The sequence below is a fragment of the Elephantulus edwardii genome, unplaced genomic scaffold (genome assembly GCF_000299155.1).
Source record: "Elephantulus edwardii isolate Elephantulus edwardi_28Jun2011 unplaced genomic scaffold, EleEdw1.0 scaffold00158, whole genome shotgun sequence".
NCBI classification, from domain to species: domain Eukaryota; kingdom Metazoa; phylum Chordata; class Mammalia; order Macroscelidea; family Macroscelididae; genus Elephantulus; species Elephantulus edwardii.
The window spans coordinates 1,540,872-1,557,625 of NW_006399908.1; the positions used below are offsets into that span (position 1 = coordinate 1,540,872).

Sequence of the window (16,754 nt, forward strand, 5' to 3'; positions counted from 1 at the left end):
ATCTTGGATTCTGAGTCATTATAAAATGAAAGTAGAAATGTGAAGAATACTTGGAAATTAATTTTCATCTGTCATGTCTAATTCATCCTCATCCTCCTCATCTACTTGTTGATCCTTTTTTCAGTCGGTAGGTGGAGGATACCTGTCTGGTTCCATGTACACACTTGGCTGACAGATTTCTGAAGCGGTGACTTTGAATTTGCTCTTACAATATCTAAACGAGATGAATAATCTGGTGGATACACTGTGTTTCGGAAAAACTCTAAATCTTCTTCCTTGTCAATCTTTTGTATATTTTGGAAGGCAGCAGTGTAGACCTCTAAAGCTTTGCCGTGAAATAACATTTCAATAGTGATAAATTCTGAAAATATATTCTTTATGTCTTTTATTTTCTGTTTTTCAAAGTTGTCAATTGTTTCCTCCAGGTGACGTGTTGTTCAGGTAGCATCCATTGTAGCTCTCTGTAATTCTGTTTCAGCCTGTGAAATAACATGTCGGTCAGATGGGTTTCACTGACGTGTCCTTTCTAACTGGGTTAACTGCTTAGCTTCTCGATTCCTTGCTGTTAATGTGGCTTTGAGGTCGTCCTGTTTCATTTTTACAATGGTTCCGTAAACTTTCAAAGGTTCAACTACTTTGGCTTCAAGTCTTTCAACCTCTGTCGATAATCCTGAAGTTTGGCAAACTCATCAGCAAAGTTTTTCAGGCCCTGTCTTAATTGGGGGGTCTCTGTCGAGGCGTACACGTTGATTTCATCCACCAGCAGGTCCGCTTTGTCTCGCAGTCTGGCAGTTTTGCTCACATACGCAGCAAAGATTTGGCACAGCTCTCCAAAGTGCTTCTCCACATTCGTGACAGCATCTTGCAGTTGCCTGGTTTGAGAGTCCCGGTTCTCCAGGCTGCGTCTCATTATCTTGCCTCATGCTGGGCCGCGGACCCTGGGCGGGACCCAACGGCAGGGCTCCGAGGCGCCCAGGCGCGCCAACCCTTTTATTTTTAGTCTTTCTTTATCTCCATTTTTCAGGTGTGTCTTATAGACAACATATTGATGGATTTTGGTTTTTTATCCAATCTGCTACTCCTCTTCAGTGGTGCATTCAAACCATTCACATTCAGTGTGGTTATTGAGAGGCAAGGCTTTATTGCTATCATTGTGTTGAGTTCTTTTTGATGGTTTTGCTAGTTACTTTGGACCATGCTCCTTTCTGTGGTATGTCTGTATGTCTGTAAGAAGGACATCTCTGAGTCTTTCCTCCAACACTGGTCTTGTTTTTACACACTCTCTTAGGTCCTACTTTCCTGGGAATATCTTCATCTCTCCTTCTCATTTGATGGATAATTTTGCTGGATACAGTATTCTTGGTTGACAGTTGTGTTCTTTGAGTGTTTGATATATGTCCTTCCAGTCCCTTCTTGTTTGCATGATTTCTGCTGAGAAATCAGCACTTCATCTTATCTGCTCTCCCATATAGGTTATTCTTTGTTTTTCTTCCTTGCTGCTTTCAGGATTCTCTCCTTATCTTTGGTTCTGGCAAATTTAACTCTGATATGCCTTGGTGTTTTTCTTTTGGGGTCTAGTCTATATGGTGTTTGCTGAACTTCTTGAATATATATTCTCTCATTCTTCATTATGCCTGGGAAGTTTTCTTCTATTAATTCTTCCACAACTTTTTCGGTGCCTTTACTTCCTTCTTCCTGTTCTGGGATTCCAGTGATGTGCATGTTATTTCTTTTGATGGCGTCCCACTTTATTCTTAGGTTTTCTTCTTTTTCCTTCTTTCTTGAGTCTGCTTTTTTGGCCTAGCAGATCAGTGGTGACAATTCTGTCTTCTGTTTCACTGGTTCTGTGTTACAGCTCTTCGTCTCTGCTCATGTGTCCCTCATCATGTTGACAGCATCTGAAACATTGGACCTCATATTTTGGATAGTGGTTTCTTGTTTTTCCAGTGACGCTATTGCCTCGTTTGTTTTCTCTACATTGTTCTGGATTGTTTTTTGAGCTCCTCCTGGTTTTTGCCTGTAGTAACTTGTAATTTTTCAAGTTTATCTTTCATCCATTGAAAATATTCACTCATTGTTCTTTTAAATTCTGTGTCAGAAAGTTCCATCAGACTTTCTGGCTTAAGGAAATCTATTGATACTGTGTCACCCTTTGGGGGTGACATCTTGCTTTGTGCTTGTATAGTGTTTGGGATAGCTTGCTTTCCTCGAAACATTGATATGCTCTTGCTCTGAAGACAATGCTCTAGAGATCAGTTGGGCAGCTACCCCACTTGTGTTTCTCTCTGAACTTCTGACTCCAGGGAAATGTCAGTGCAGAGCTTGTGAGAGCAGCCTCTTGTTGGTAAGACAGGTCAAGGTGCTTTCCATTAAAGGCAAGTTGATTGACCAGGTGTGTAGACACTGGTGTGGAGCCAAATACGGTGAGGCAGGCACAGTGGTGGGGCGATCACAAGGGCAGGTCAACCACTTGGGGGACCTCACTCAGACCTCAGCTCTCTGGATGTGCTCACGATTGGGTCCCCTACTCAAATTCCAGCTGTCTGTCTCCCACCCAGTGGTTTTCACTTAGCAGTCCCTGCCCAATGGCACTTACGCAGGTGCTCTTATGCAGCAGCCCCTGCCCAAGCAGGGTCCTGTGTCCAACGGGACCCGAAAATTCAGATTCCCACCAGCCCACTTGCCTCTGGCTGGTCTGCAGTGTCCAGAAAAGTTCAAATTTCCACTGGCTGGTTCATTCCTGGGAGGTTTGTGTGGCCTAAGAGAGCTCGGCCAAATTCCCACCTGTGGGCTCAGCGGTACCCCTGAAAAAACCAGTCAGGATCCTACTGGCATTTCTCCTGCCAGATCATTCCCACAGCAGCTCAGCTTGTGGCTTCGAGTGATGGCAGGATCTGCAGAGTGCTCCTGTGACTTGCAAACTAATTGCTCCAACAAAAGTTCTGATTCAACAGCCTGCTATACGCTGTGTTGGTCAGTCTCTGTGCTGTGAAGGACTCTCTAGTAGCCCTGGGGTGCCACCGGGGGCACAGGGCTGTGGTGAGGGTGAAGGTGCACGGTTGTGGCCCAGCCACGGGGGACGGGGAGGCCGTGCTGTGAGGGGGGCATAGGCGCATGGGGCAGGGGCACCATCACCCCACCACCGGGAGGCGAGGGGCGGGGCTTGCACACCGCTGAGGGTTTATGGGTTGGTGAGCCGTGTTGGGGTCGTGCAGTGGCAGGTGGTTGGTCATGTGGTTGGCGGGCAGTTACTCCCTGAGTTAATGGGTTGTGCATAGTCAAGCTAGACAGCAGTTATCCCCCCAAATAAGTGTGGGAGTAATGCAGACAGGGCTGCCCTTTGCCCTTTCCTGCTGTTCTTCATGTGTTCATGATCTTAAGGGGGAAAAAATTTGAATATAAGCTCAGTTAAAACAAATTTGTGTTAATAGTTGCAGTGGGCAAGCATTTCTCCATTTTGGATATTGGAAAAATGACACTAGGGCTGTTGGTGAACATAGCAGTTAAGAACTGATTCATCTTTATTATGGTATCATTCCGAATAACTAGCCCATGTGACTTCCTGTAGGAGGAGTTGATTTATTTGCTTTAATGACTATACATCAGACGTGTTTAAACAGGAGAATACTTGCATGAAGGTATTATTTCGTCATGTTGTCAAATTACATTTGTATGCTAAAAAGTCATGGCAGATAAAGAAGGGTAATTTCAATGTGTTGAATTTTAGCTTAATTCTAATAAAATATTATTCTACACTGGGCAAACATTTCTCAATTTTGTACACTGGTAAAATGACACTAGACCTATCTGTGGATAAAAGCAGGTAAGAATTTAAGAACTCCTATTTAATACTTATTTTGGTGTAATTCTAAATAAATTATGTTGCAGTGTTGCTGCAGACTCAATTTTACTTTTATTCCTCCCCAGCTAATGCAAGAGTTAAAAAGCAAAGACATCAGCAAAACATTCCGAAAAATAATTAACAAGAGGGAAGGAATAACAGCTATTGGAGGAACTTCATCAATTTCCAGTGAAGGCACGCAGCATTCTTACTCAGGTAAATTACTGCTTTAAATTTGATCTTTTGGTCACACATCCTTTCCATAGATTCCTAAAGGTAAAATGCAATTTATTTTAAGTCATACCATTGCATACCATTATCTGACTATCAAAGAGAAAAATCCTACAAACCAGATTATATAATTTGTTCTCAAGTTTTGAAATGTATCTACATTTCAGAGACATCAAAATGAAAATTGTAGAGCTATTAAAATGAATGAGTTCCTACTATGTGTCAGACATGATACAGATCAGAGATTGTTGTTATTGCTGTTGATTGCCATCAAGTTGAGCTTGACTCAAAGCAACTTTATGAACAAAAGACCTGAAGCCTTTCTATAACTATCATCATTTCTCAAAGTCCATAGAGTTTCGAGAGGCATGAGATTAGAAACAGAAAAATGGTAATTGTTTATTTTTCATTGCTGAGTGTGTTTAAAAATGACCATGGAGTGGATTGTCCATCCCACTGGTGAAGTTTTTAGACCTGATCTGGCAGTGAAAATTTTTCCTTTCCTTTTTCCAGGATTTTGATTCAGTCACTGGGGTAATAGGGATGATCATGTCAGAAACAATGAGATTGGCAAGGGATAGAGCAGGGTTTAGGGCTGTTGTACATTGGGTCGCTATGAGTTGCAGGAGATTCAACAGCACACAACAACAAGAAGCTATGTTATTCATCATTTATCAAGACATTAAGTGACAAGAGAGCACAGCATTTGATTTATTTGATCTGATAGCATCACTGGATTGTTGTCCAATAGGTACTCCAGAGCCTCATGAATTCTTACAGGGAAGTGACTTTCATCATGTTAAGTTCTCATTCTCAGATCTAGACATCTGTAACCTTGGACAAGTTTCTTTAATTCATATAAACACATAGAGCACTTGTTGTTAGTTGCTATCAAGTTACCTGCGACTCATAGTGATGCTGTGCACAATAGCTCTGAACCCTGCACTCTCCTGAGTCAGAGGAAAACTACTCAGAGCAGCATACGTTTTAAATTTTGACCAAAATACCCTATAATCCCACATTCCCTCTTTCTCCTTACTCTGTTATCCTCTTTCTTACTTGCTCTTGATTCTCTTTCTAACTGGGTTTCCTCTGATTGTTGTTGTTGTCATGTACTGACAACATGTCGAGCCAGAACCGACTCATCGCTGACCCTCCTTCACATGGGAGGAGACTGCCCATCCATCTCCCACAGAGCAGGTAGTGGATTTGAAGTGCCTGCTTTAGGATTGGTAGAACAACTCCTTAAAACCACCAGCGCTTCCTTTTTTCCTAGTGGTATATTTGTAATTTTGCCAACTACTTTTTTTAAAAAAAAAAAAAACCAAAACAAACAAAACCACACACTATCCCTCTAAGAAAGTTATGGTAAGGTGGTGATCTATAACTGTCATGCTCTAGTTCATGCTCTCTTTTCTTGTTTTTTTAATTTAATTTTAAAATTTATCCCTTAGTGTCATATATGCATGTCTTTTCTACTACAGTAGTTCTCTTTAAGAAGAAAAACAAAACTTTTTTCTTTATTAATTTTAATGAAAGTTTACAGAGACTTAGGGTTTCCATTCATTCATTGTTGCACTTTTCTCCCTGGCCACCCCTCCCCCCAAATTCACTCTTCTTGAAAAGTAAAACAAAAACTCTTTCACTGTTATGCAGTCCCTTCCACCAAGTCCACTCCACTGTGCAGCCTTCATTCCGGACTCCTGTCATGACAATAGTACCCAATCATATATCCCTTTTAAACAATTTTCTCCTTCATCTGTTCCAGTGCAGTATAAATCATTCATCCCTTCCTCCTCTGTCTTCCCTCAACCCTGATGTCAATTCCGTTTTACAACAGTGGCACTATGCAATATTTGTCCTTTTGTGACTGAGATATTTCACTCAGCATAATGTCCTCCAGGGTTACCCATTTTGTAGAATATTTCATGAGTTCCTTCGTTTTCAGTGCTGCATAGTATTCCGTTGTGTTAATATAACAGAGCTTCTCTATCCATTCGTTTGTTGATGGGCACTTGGGTTGCTTCCAGCTCTTTGCTATTATGCCTCAGTAAACATGAGTGTGCATCAAACTCTTTTTGAAAAAAAATTATATTGGTTTGCTCACAAGGTTCATATACATTGTGTTTCACACTATTCTTCATTCATGTTATGTTTCATGCAATCATTCCCGTGCATTATGTTTTATAAAAACAGTCGCTGTTGGCCCTTGCCCATTTTTACCCAGTCTTTTCAGATCACTGCCAGTCCTTCCCATTTCCTTCACCCTCTCCCTCCACCCACCGAACTGTGCAACTAACTGTGGTTTCTTCCCTACCTGTCCTCACCCCTCTGCTCCCGCCCCTTCTTTCTTTGGGTCCCCATGCATGTTTTACTAGTTATCCTTCTATTTTTACAATAATAAAACCAAACTTTTTTTTTACACTTTGCTACAGCATACATTCAGCAAAGGGCTACAGTCTTTAATGTACAACTCAACGAGTGGGTGGCACAAATAGTTAAACACTCAGTTATTAGCTAGCTGGTTGAGTCTACCTCTGAAGACAGACTATTGTTGTGCTTTGGGAAGATGACAGCCTTGAGGGCATAATTTCACTTTGACACACAGGGATCTCAATGAATTGACTTTGACGACAACTTCATCTTTCATACTTTGGACATGTAGTTAGGTGAGGCTGTTCCTTGGAAAGGGACATTCGTGCTTAGGAAGATGGAGGGTCAACGAAGGAGAGAAAGACCCCTAAGAAGATGGATTGTCACTGTGACTTCAGCAATGGGCTCTAGTGTCTTGAAGACGGTGAGGATGGCACAGGATCGGGCAGGGTTCAGACTGGCTGTTCACAGGGTCACTATGAGTCTTGCTCGACGGGGCAGCACCTAACAACAACATACATCCATGTAGTTTTATCTGTGTCGCTGTCAGTCAGATCAAGATACAAATCCTTTCTCTTACTTTGAAAGACTTTATGTCCCTGCCTTGTCGTCCCCAGATTTAACTACTTTCTGACTCCTATCAACACTGAAAACACTGTTACTCTTCTGTACTGTCCAGTTGGAACCTACTCATAGCTGGCCCTCCAGTGGGTTTTCAAAGGCAGTAAAGTCACCTGGTGACTTCCCATCTTTCTTTCCTGGAGCAGCTGGTGGATCCGAACCATGTGACTTTGTGTTGGCAGCACAGGTTTCTTACCACGAAACCACCAGAGCCTCCTTAGAAAACACTACTTATTCATAGCTGTTAAATGTCTACCTGCTAACTGAAAGGTCACAGTTCAAACTCACCAGCTTCCCCAGAAGAGGAAGATGTAGCAGTTTGCTTCTGTAAAGACCTCAGCCTCAGACACCCTGAGACTGTGATGTAGGATGTAGGATGATGGAGGAGTTGAAACTGACTCATTGGAAATGGGTTTTTTGTAGACTCTCATCACAGAATTTTCAAAAACTTTTTAAATTGAAGTGTATTATATACATGGTAAAGCACATCTAGTATGTTGATATTAAGGAGTAAGTTTTGTAGAGTTGTTGTTAAATGCTGTTGAGTCTGTTCCAACTCATAGCAGTCCTGTATATGAGAGAACAAGTCACTGCTTCACTATTATGGCCACATTTGAGTCCCTTGCTTCAGTCACTGTGTCACTTCACCTCATTGAGGGTCTGTCTCTTTTTAGGTGACTATCTATTTTAACATGCATGCAGTCTTTCTGTGTTTGGGGTTTGTTTGTTTTTTCCTGTGGAATAAAAACAGAATTTTAGCTTAGGTGGAATAAGAGTAAATAAAAAGAAAAGACATTGAGGGCAGTCTACAAGTGCAGAAATGGGTTACAAACTGGTGGTCTAGATTTTACAACCTGGGTTAAGTTGGAGGTTCGTTCTGTAGTTTGACAATGTAATGCTGGTACTTGTCTTTGACTTGTCCTATGCTATGTTGTACTATAATGTACATTCATTGAGTAAAAGTATTCAAAGAAAAGTAAGTTCAATGATAAGAAATAAGCAGTGTTCATTTGACACAGGTCTTCCCATGCTAAGTATAAAACATGCTAATATAATAACTGTGATGAGTTCATAAAGCCACAAGCAGACATTCATTATGTGAAGTATCATTTGTAGGATAATATTTAAGTCCAGAAGACACAGGATGCAGGTCATGATGGATGCTTGCAATTATAAAAGGAACTTTTAGGTAAAGATCAATAAACAGTTTCTAAAGCAAGCATTCTATTATCAAAAGCAGTGCTTAGGCAATGAATTAAGGAGTGTTTCAAGAAGCAGTGTTCTCTATAACCTTCAGAAACAACTTTTATTGCTTTAGAGAAGATAAGAAAACTGATGTCTTTCTTTAGCTTTGTCTGTCTTTCTGATCTGTCCAAAGTACATAAGATGAAGTCTCATTCTTACTTCCAAGGAGCAGCCTGGCTGTATGTCTTCCCACACAGATGTGGAATTTTTTTCTGGGAGTGCACAATATCTTCATATCCAGCACTAGAATTCTCTCTTGTCTGTTAGTTATAATGACTTACATGTTGCTGTGATGTTTAAAGCTGTGCCACTGTTAATCTCAAATACCAGTAGGACCACTGTGGGTGGATAACATTTAACAGATTGTCTAGTCTGAGACAAACTAGGAGGGAAGACCTGGGGTTCTAGTTTTGAAGAAACATCAGCCAATTAAAACTGTTAGCAAGGGAGCTCTGGTGGCCTAGTGGCAAGATGCTGCACTGCAATCCCAGAAGTACGTGGTTCAAATCCACCAGATGCTCTGCTGGAGAAGGAGGGGACAGCCTCCTCCTGTACCAGTCAGATCTGATTTGATGGTACACGTAAAAATAATACAATAAAAATTAAAAAAAAATTTTAAAAAAACAAAAAACTTAGCAGTAAAGCATTTTTAGAACAAGATGTATAGCATTAAATAGCTTTGAGAAAAATTACTTTAGTAACATATTATTTACACACCATAAAATGCTTTCTTTTAAAGTGTACAGTTCATACTTTTAGTATAGTTGCACAACCATCAGGACTATCTCATTTCAGAATATTTTTATCACTCATAAAGAACACTTTGTACCCAAATAGTCACTTCCTATACTCCACCCTCTCTGGCTTCGGGGAACCACCAATTTACTTTCTATTTCTATGAATATGCTTATCTGGGAAATGTCTTCTAAAATGAGTCATACAGTGTGTCACCTTTCTTTGACTTGACTGGATTCTTAGACTGAGCATGATGTTGTCAAGGCTCATCCATCTTGTACCATAAGCCAGTACCATAATCCTTTATGTTCTCAAATAGATGCCATTGTATGGTTCCTCTTTTGTATCTGTTTATCAGCCTTTGAACTTTCGAGTTGTGTGTGTGTGTTGGTTATTTTAAATAGTGCTGAAGTAAGCATTTGTGTGAAACCATCATCATTGCTCTTCAGCACTTTGGGGAGGTCCCTCACTGTAAACTTTTACGGTGCAATAAATATGTCTCCTTTTCCTGACTGCTTGGTGCCAAGTGTATTGATTGTGGAGCCAAGTAATACGAAGTTGCTGACCATTTCAATCTTTCCTCCATCTGTCATGATGTTGCCTATTGGTCCACCTTTTGTTGTTGTTGTTGTTAAGTGCCATAGAGTCATAGATGACCCATAGCGACCCTATGAATGAAAGTCTTGAATGCTAAACTTTCATCTTTACTCCGAGTTCACAGAGTTTCCTGAGGCAAGCTTTTTTTTTTTAAGTGGATGCCACTCCTGCTTCCAAGCCTGTTTCATTCAGGAGATCACAAAAAAGCAGGCCCAAACGTATTTCTTGGTTATTTTAATTTCATTTTGTTTTAATAATCATCTGAAAGAAGATACTTTGGATTGTCCAGTACAGTCCACAAATTCAGAGTGTTAATGTGAATAATTTAGGCTGTAGTTCTCTTCTTGAACTAGGAAAGGGGATTATAAACTAGGAAGGAATGCTGAGTACTTAGACATGACTCACACTTCCTGTTCTTTGACAGGACTTTTGTGTCAGTATTAAGGCATTTGTTCTGAATAGTATATTGTAGGTTGTTAAATCTCTGTGATTATATTCCTAATACATAATTTCCTGTAACTAAATAATGCATAGAAAAGAGGCACGAAATATTTTTCCAGAAACACAATATAATTCACATTTTTCTAACAAAAAGAAATTAAATCTTTTGATTCATTGTCTGAGTTTTTAGTAAGACACATCATACTGTGTTCATGTTTTTAGCTCTAACAATTCCAGACTAGAAAGTCAGATTCTGGGGCAGTTTCCAGTAGGAAAGGGCCATAGGGTGTTTCTTTTGAGAGGCAGGCATAAACATAATTCTGTGGAGAGCATCAGTATAAATGCAATGGATTTTTATTTTGGCAGCCTTTCTGGCTTCAATTCTCAGCTTCACTTACTGTGAAGCATTTGACCTCAAGTCTTTAACTCTAAAATGAGACTTATCATAATTCCAGCCTCCTAGAGCTTCTGTGAGGATTGAATGTGATGGTGCATGTAGTTCTTACAACAGTGCTTGGACAACAGGAAGTTCCTGTGAGCCAAGGGCTCAAATGCCTTTTTAAAGGTGAGGCCAAATCCAATCAACTCACACCCTATTGTGAGCAAGAGCCACATCCTAGTCTCAACCCCAAACCAGAAAGCACACCTTTGCAGAATCCAGCAGTTCAGCTCATCTTCCCAACCTGGAAATAGCCCCAGACTGGCAGCCAAAAGAGAGAATTTTTGTTTTCTTGATGTTGAGATGCAATTCATATTGAAGGCTGTCGTCTTTGATCTGCTGCAAGTGCTTCAAGTCCTCCTCACTTTGAATAAGCAGGTTTGTGTCATCTGCGTAGTGAAAGTTACTGATGGGTGAGCCTTCCTGATGCCATATTCTTCCTCAGAGAGGCTACCTACTCTAATAGTTTTCTCAGCATACAGATTGAATAGTTCAGGAGCAAGAATACAGCCACAGTGTTCCCTTGTTCTTTTTACACAGAAGCCTTTTGGTCTAGGTATCCCTTAGTAATCAGGTGAAAAGGTGCAAGTTGTTCCTGTTGTCATAAATTTTAGAGCCGTTCAGTAAGAGTCCTTCATTATCTTTGAGAAGAAATTGAAACACCTGCTTCTTTAGGACTTTGTGAAATAGGGTTTGCTTACCGAACTGTTCTGTTTTCAGAGGAAGAAAAAGTGGCTTTTGTTAACTGGATAAATAAAGCTCTTGAGAACGACCCTGACTGTGCACATCTCATACCCATGAATCCCAATGATGACAGTCTCTTCAAATGCCTTTCAGATGGCATCCTGCTCTGGTGAGTTTAGTATTGATTAAATGAGCTGTGTTCTCATTCCCTCTGTTGATGTGCAGCTCAGGAAAGCTATCATCATCTAGCAAACTTGTTGAATTTTTGGAATTAGTTAGCAAGCAATTACTTAAGGTTTAAAGAATTTTTATCACATGAGAAATTAAGTACTTTTTTAAAAGTACTCATTCATCATTACACAGTTACCTACCTCCCTGCCTTTCCCCCAGTCCTCTTTGCAATGTACCTCTTAGTTGGAACTGTTGTCATACATATAATCCCTTAGCCATGTATTCCTTTTAAAGTAAACTGGGGGAGGGAGGAAAAAGGAAGGGGCGGAATGTGTAACAATGAATGAATGAAAATCTAACTTTTCTGTAAACTTTCGTTAAAATCACAATTAAAATGAAAAAATTATTTTAAAAACACAAAATGAATAAAAAATAATTTTTATTTTTTAACAAGAAATTCAGTGCTTACTGATTTCTTCAGTTTTTCTTCAAATGCAGTTCCTGTCCTTTTTCATCTATCTCCAGAATGATGTGTATAATTGATGTCAGGAAACCACTGATTTACTCACCTGATGCATTTTAAAGTGTTCACAGGCTTTGTTTTCACACTTTGTAGTAAGGGAATGTTGAGATGATTTTCTAGGACAGGAAGCTGAAATATTAAAAGAAAATATGCTTTGTTTGTGCCTAACTAAAAAGAGTGTTCGATTCAACCTCACTGGATACTTCCTTCTTCACATGCAGTCTGTGGTGGTGTCTTGGTTACCTGACTGCTAAGCAAGTATTAAGCAATATTATATTGAATCAAACCCGCCAGCCACGCCCTGGCTCCCCAGGAGAATGATGGGACACACTGGGCTTTTGTGGAAATGTACAACCTTGAAACCCTAGAGAGCAGTGAGTTCATTTCTACCCTTCAGGTCACTGTGAGTTAGAATCAACCTTTTTTGTTGTTGCTGAGTGCGGGATATTTTTTTTCTCATGCCTAGGAATCTTTTTTTAAAAAATCTTTTTGTTGGTTTTCATATAATAAATTCCTTTACATTCTGTTTCATTCATATACATTGTGTTTTATACATCTTACCATGTGTTTCAAACAAACATTCATGTATGTTCTATTTTACATTTTTTTTAAATTGGTTTGCTTACAAAGTTTATATACATTGTGTTTTGTACTATTCACATTGTGTTTCATACAGTCATTCTCATGTATTATGTTTTATAAATTTAATCACCATTGGACTTTGCCTCTTATTACCCTGTCTTTTCACCAGGATCCTTCCCATTTCCTTCCCCTACTCCCTCCAATCACCAAACTGTGCAGCCCTGTGGTTTCGCCCTTACCCATCCTCACCTCTCTTTAAGGGCTCTTTTTTATGTTTGTAGTTTTTATTACATAGAATTCTATCACACTTGTACAAAGCAGGGTTGGTTTTTTAAAATTTATATTTATTAAAAAAACAGAAAATTTACAAACAAGAAAATAAATGTTACTAATACTCCTCCCACTCATGATTAAAAATTACTAACATTATGACACCTTCCTTCTGTATTTTCTCTTTGTTTTTACTTAATAAACAAAACAGCAGTGTTGTTGTTATGTGCTATTAATTCGCTTACAACTCATAGTGGAGGATCCTGTTGTACTCATGGCTTACGACCCTGTGTACAACAGCTCTAAACCCTGCTCTTTCTTGAGTCAGCTTCATTGTCTCTGACACAACTACCCCCATTACTCAGTTACTAAATCAATCCATCTCATCGAGGGTCTTCCTCTCCTATGCTGTCCCTCCACCCTCCCAAGCATGATGTCCCTCTCCAAGGACTGGTCCCTCCTTGCAACATGTCCAAAGTATGTCAGACGATGCTTCAGAATCCTTGCCTCCAGGGAGCAGTGTGGTGGAAACCAAGGTGAAAACAACAATAGCAACAACAAAAAACCCTACCCGTATGAACATAGGATATCAGGGGTTTTTTTAACTTTGTTGAGTTTATTTTATTTTTTAATTGTGATTTTAACAAAGATTTACAGAGTGGTTGGGTTTTTTTAACTCATTGTTGTCCATTTTCTGCCCTCCCGTTGTGCCGCCTCCCTCAGTCCATTATGCAATGCCATCTCTAGTTCTTAAGTTTTTGTTTTTAGTCTTTGTTTGCATTTCAGGATGATGAATGTTGATGATCATTAAATGAAATAAAGACAAGACTCAGGTAAAGAAAACTTTGCATTTGGAAAAGATTAGGAAGAAAAAGGCTAAAATTACTACTGCACTGACAGATTTACTTTAGTATAGTGAATTTTAAAAACATTTATTGCAGCTTGTAAGATGAAGCCCTCCTTTGAACTACAGTGTAATAATAGTAGTATCAAGAGGTGGATTGATGTACTTTTTCAAAATTTAACTATTTTTGACTGAGTAAAAGCTAAAAACATTACAAAATGCTTTAAAATAAATTATTATTTTCTCTTTAGCAAAATGATCAACTTGTCTGAGCCAGATACAATTGATGAAAGAGCAATTAACAAGAGAAAGCTGACCCCTTTCACTGTTTCTGTAAGTATTTGTCCTTTGCCAGTCAGCATGGAACTACACTCAGGAATGCAATGCCTTCATTGATGGTTATAGGAGCCCAGAAAGGACTTCTGATTTGACATAATTTTTACTTTAAAATCTGAATTTTTGTTAAATAAAAATTCAATTGCATTTTATAATGAATGAAATGAGTCACTTAATTTTAGATTGTTTACAATAATAGTATTCAGACTTGTTGTTAATATGTGCATTCAATTGCTTGTGCCTCATAGCAATAACTCTGAACCCAGCTCTATCCTGTGCCAACTTTATTGTCTCTGACAGCTTATCTCCGTTACCCCAGTCACTCAAGCAATCCATCTCATTGAGGGTCTTCCTGTCTTGCTCTGTCCCTCCACCCTCCCAAGCATGATACCTCTCTCCAAGGACTAGTCCCTCCTTGCAACATGCCCAAAGTATGTCAGACAAAGCTTCAGAATCCTTGCTTCCAAGGAGCAGCCAGGTTTCACCCTCTCTAGGATGACTTTGTTTATTTTCCTAGCAGTTCATCGCATATTCAAAACTCTTCCTCAGCACCACAACTCAAAGGCATAAATTCTTCTTCTGTCATCCCTAGTCATTGTCCAGCTTTCTGATGCATAGCAAGTAATCACAAAGATTTTGGCCTGAATCATGCGCACCTTAGTCCCCAGACTGGCATCTTTGCTCTTCAGTACTCTGGAGAGTTTCCTGACAACAAACTTTCCTAATGCAATTCATCTTCTGATTTCCTGGCTGCTGGTACCAAAAGTGTTGATTCTAATCTTCTTAGAAGAAAAATAAACAAACAAAATATACATATATTTTTTCTTTATCATATGTGTTTGTGTGTATGTATCATTGTTACCAAGTTGACTCTGACCCCTAACAACCCGGTGTAGAACAAATCTAAAACTTTCCTGATCCTGTCCCATCCTTACAGTTTCTGTTCTTCTCAAATCCATTGTTAGAAGTACTGTATCAGATCCATTTCACTGGATTGTCGTCTTCTCTCACCCTCCACCTTTCCAAGCTTAATCTTCTTTTCCGTGGGGTAGCTCCTCCTGGCAACATGCTCAAAGTATGTGAGACCAAGTCCTATCACCCTTGCCTCCAAGGGACACTCCAGCTATGTATCTGTATATCTGTGGCAAAGAAAGAAATATTCAGCAATAAATTCCACTCCGAAACACTCTTTAAAATTCAGGTAGCTCTGATTTGTTGCTTACAACAAAAAGACAGCATTTAATTAAGAATTATTAAGATTAATAATACAGTTACACTTCTGTGGAATTGTTCTACTACGTTGTTGTTCTTATGTACTATCGAGTTGGAACTGACCCATAGCTGACCCTCTTGCAGGTTTTGAGAGGCAATTAATCTCACAGGAGGTGACTACCCATCCTTCTTCCGATTCTGCAAATTCCGATTCTAAAATTTCTGCAATGCATTATTTCTTGCTTACCTTCCCAATTTGGAGACAGAGCTTCACGTCTGCTTTCTCTTGTTGCCATTCAGGAAAATTTAAACCTAGCTCTGAACTCGGCCTCTGCCATTGGATGCACGGTGGTCAACATTGGCGCTCAGGACCTCAAAGAAGGAAAACCTCACTTGGTCTTGGGACTTCTGTGGCAAATCATCAAAGTTGGTCTTTTTGCTGATATTGAGATTTCCAGAAATGAAGGTAAGGTGACCAGAAATACTTTGCACAGAAACGGCTCTCTCTAGGAAATACTGACCTTCCTGTGTTTTCTTCCCAGCTCTGATTGCGTTGTTAAGTGACGGTGAAGAGCTGGAGGAGCTGATGAAACTTTCTCCCGAGGAGTTGTTGCTACGCTGGGTGAATTATCATCTGACCAATGCAGGATGGCGGACTATCAATAACTTCAGCCAAGATATTAAGGTTTATACTTTCATCTTAAAAATGCGTGCAATGAAATATGGATGTGGTGGTGGTGTGAGGTGTTGTTGAATCTAGTATGACCCAAAGTGACTCTGTCCTGTCTTGCGCTATCCTCACACTTCCTGACACACTCAGACCCACTGCTGCAGTCCTGTGTCAGTCTCCCTAGTTGAGGGTCTTCCTGTCTTTTGCTGACCCTCCACTTTTCCAAGCCTGCCTCTCCAAGAATAGCCTTTGCTAATAACATGGCTGAAGTATGTGAGACAAAACTCTATCATCTTTGCCTCCAAGGAGCACTCTGACTACACCTTCTCCAAGACATAACTGTTCTTTGGCCAATCCATGAGATATTAAGTACTCCTTTCCAACAACCCATCCCAAAGGCAGCAAGTCTTCTTCTGTAATCCTTAGTCATTGAAACCCTATGAACAGTAGAGGAATACAGATAATTATAAATGTGAAGTATAAAGAAAAATAATAAAAGAGTTGAGACTTAAACATGCATTAAATTCTAGTCATAAGGACACCTAGGGTACACAATATTTACGTTTCTCCCTCAGAGGTGGATTCCTAGTTATAGTCATGCAATCTTTAAAAAGATTAAAAACTGTTTTATAGATTTCACATGAGAAATATCAGTGGCATGTAAACCAATTTAAAATTTTAAAAAGGATACACAAAAGAATTTCCTGTTTGCATTTTGTATAAGTGAATAATATTAATCATTTATTTCCAAATTTTTATACAATTTATTCACAGAATATGCATATTAGAAATAATTTTTTTCAGAACTCTTGTTAAAAGACATGAGTTAATAGACTACATCACAGAGTAAAAGGGTTGTTGTTGTTGTTATGTGCTGTCGAGTCATTTGCGAATCATAGCGACCCTATGTACAACAGCCCTACACCCTGCTCTATCCTG

The 16,754-nt window shown here is 39.5% G+C and overlaps 1 protein-coding gene and 1 pseudogene across 1 annotated transcript in view; one reads left to right on the forward strand and one right to left on the reverse strand.

Moving 5' to 3' along the window:
- The window catches only part of PLS1 (plastin 1), a 78,078-nt gene that overhangs the window by 16,920 nt on the left and 44,404 nt on the right, over positions 1 to 16,754 (forward strand). The window contains exons 3-7 of the mRNA XM_006895106.1: positions 3,928 to 4,057; positions 11,244 to 11,376; positions 13,849 to 13,930; positions 15,446 to 15,611; positions 15,688 to 15,830. Of these exons, the coding sequence (XP_006895168.1) occupies positions 3,928 to 4,057; positions 11,244 to 11,376; positions 13,849 to 13,930; positions 15,446 to 15,611; positions 15,688 to 15,830 (654 nt within the window). The remainder of the gene's footprint in view (positions 1 to 3,927; positions 4,058 to 11,243; positions 11,377 to 13,848; positions 13,931 to 15,445; positions 15,612 to 15,687; positions 15,831 to 16,754) is intronic.
- LOC102843581 lies at positions 58 to 910 on the reverse strand (annotated as a pseudogene).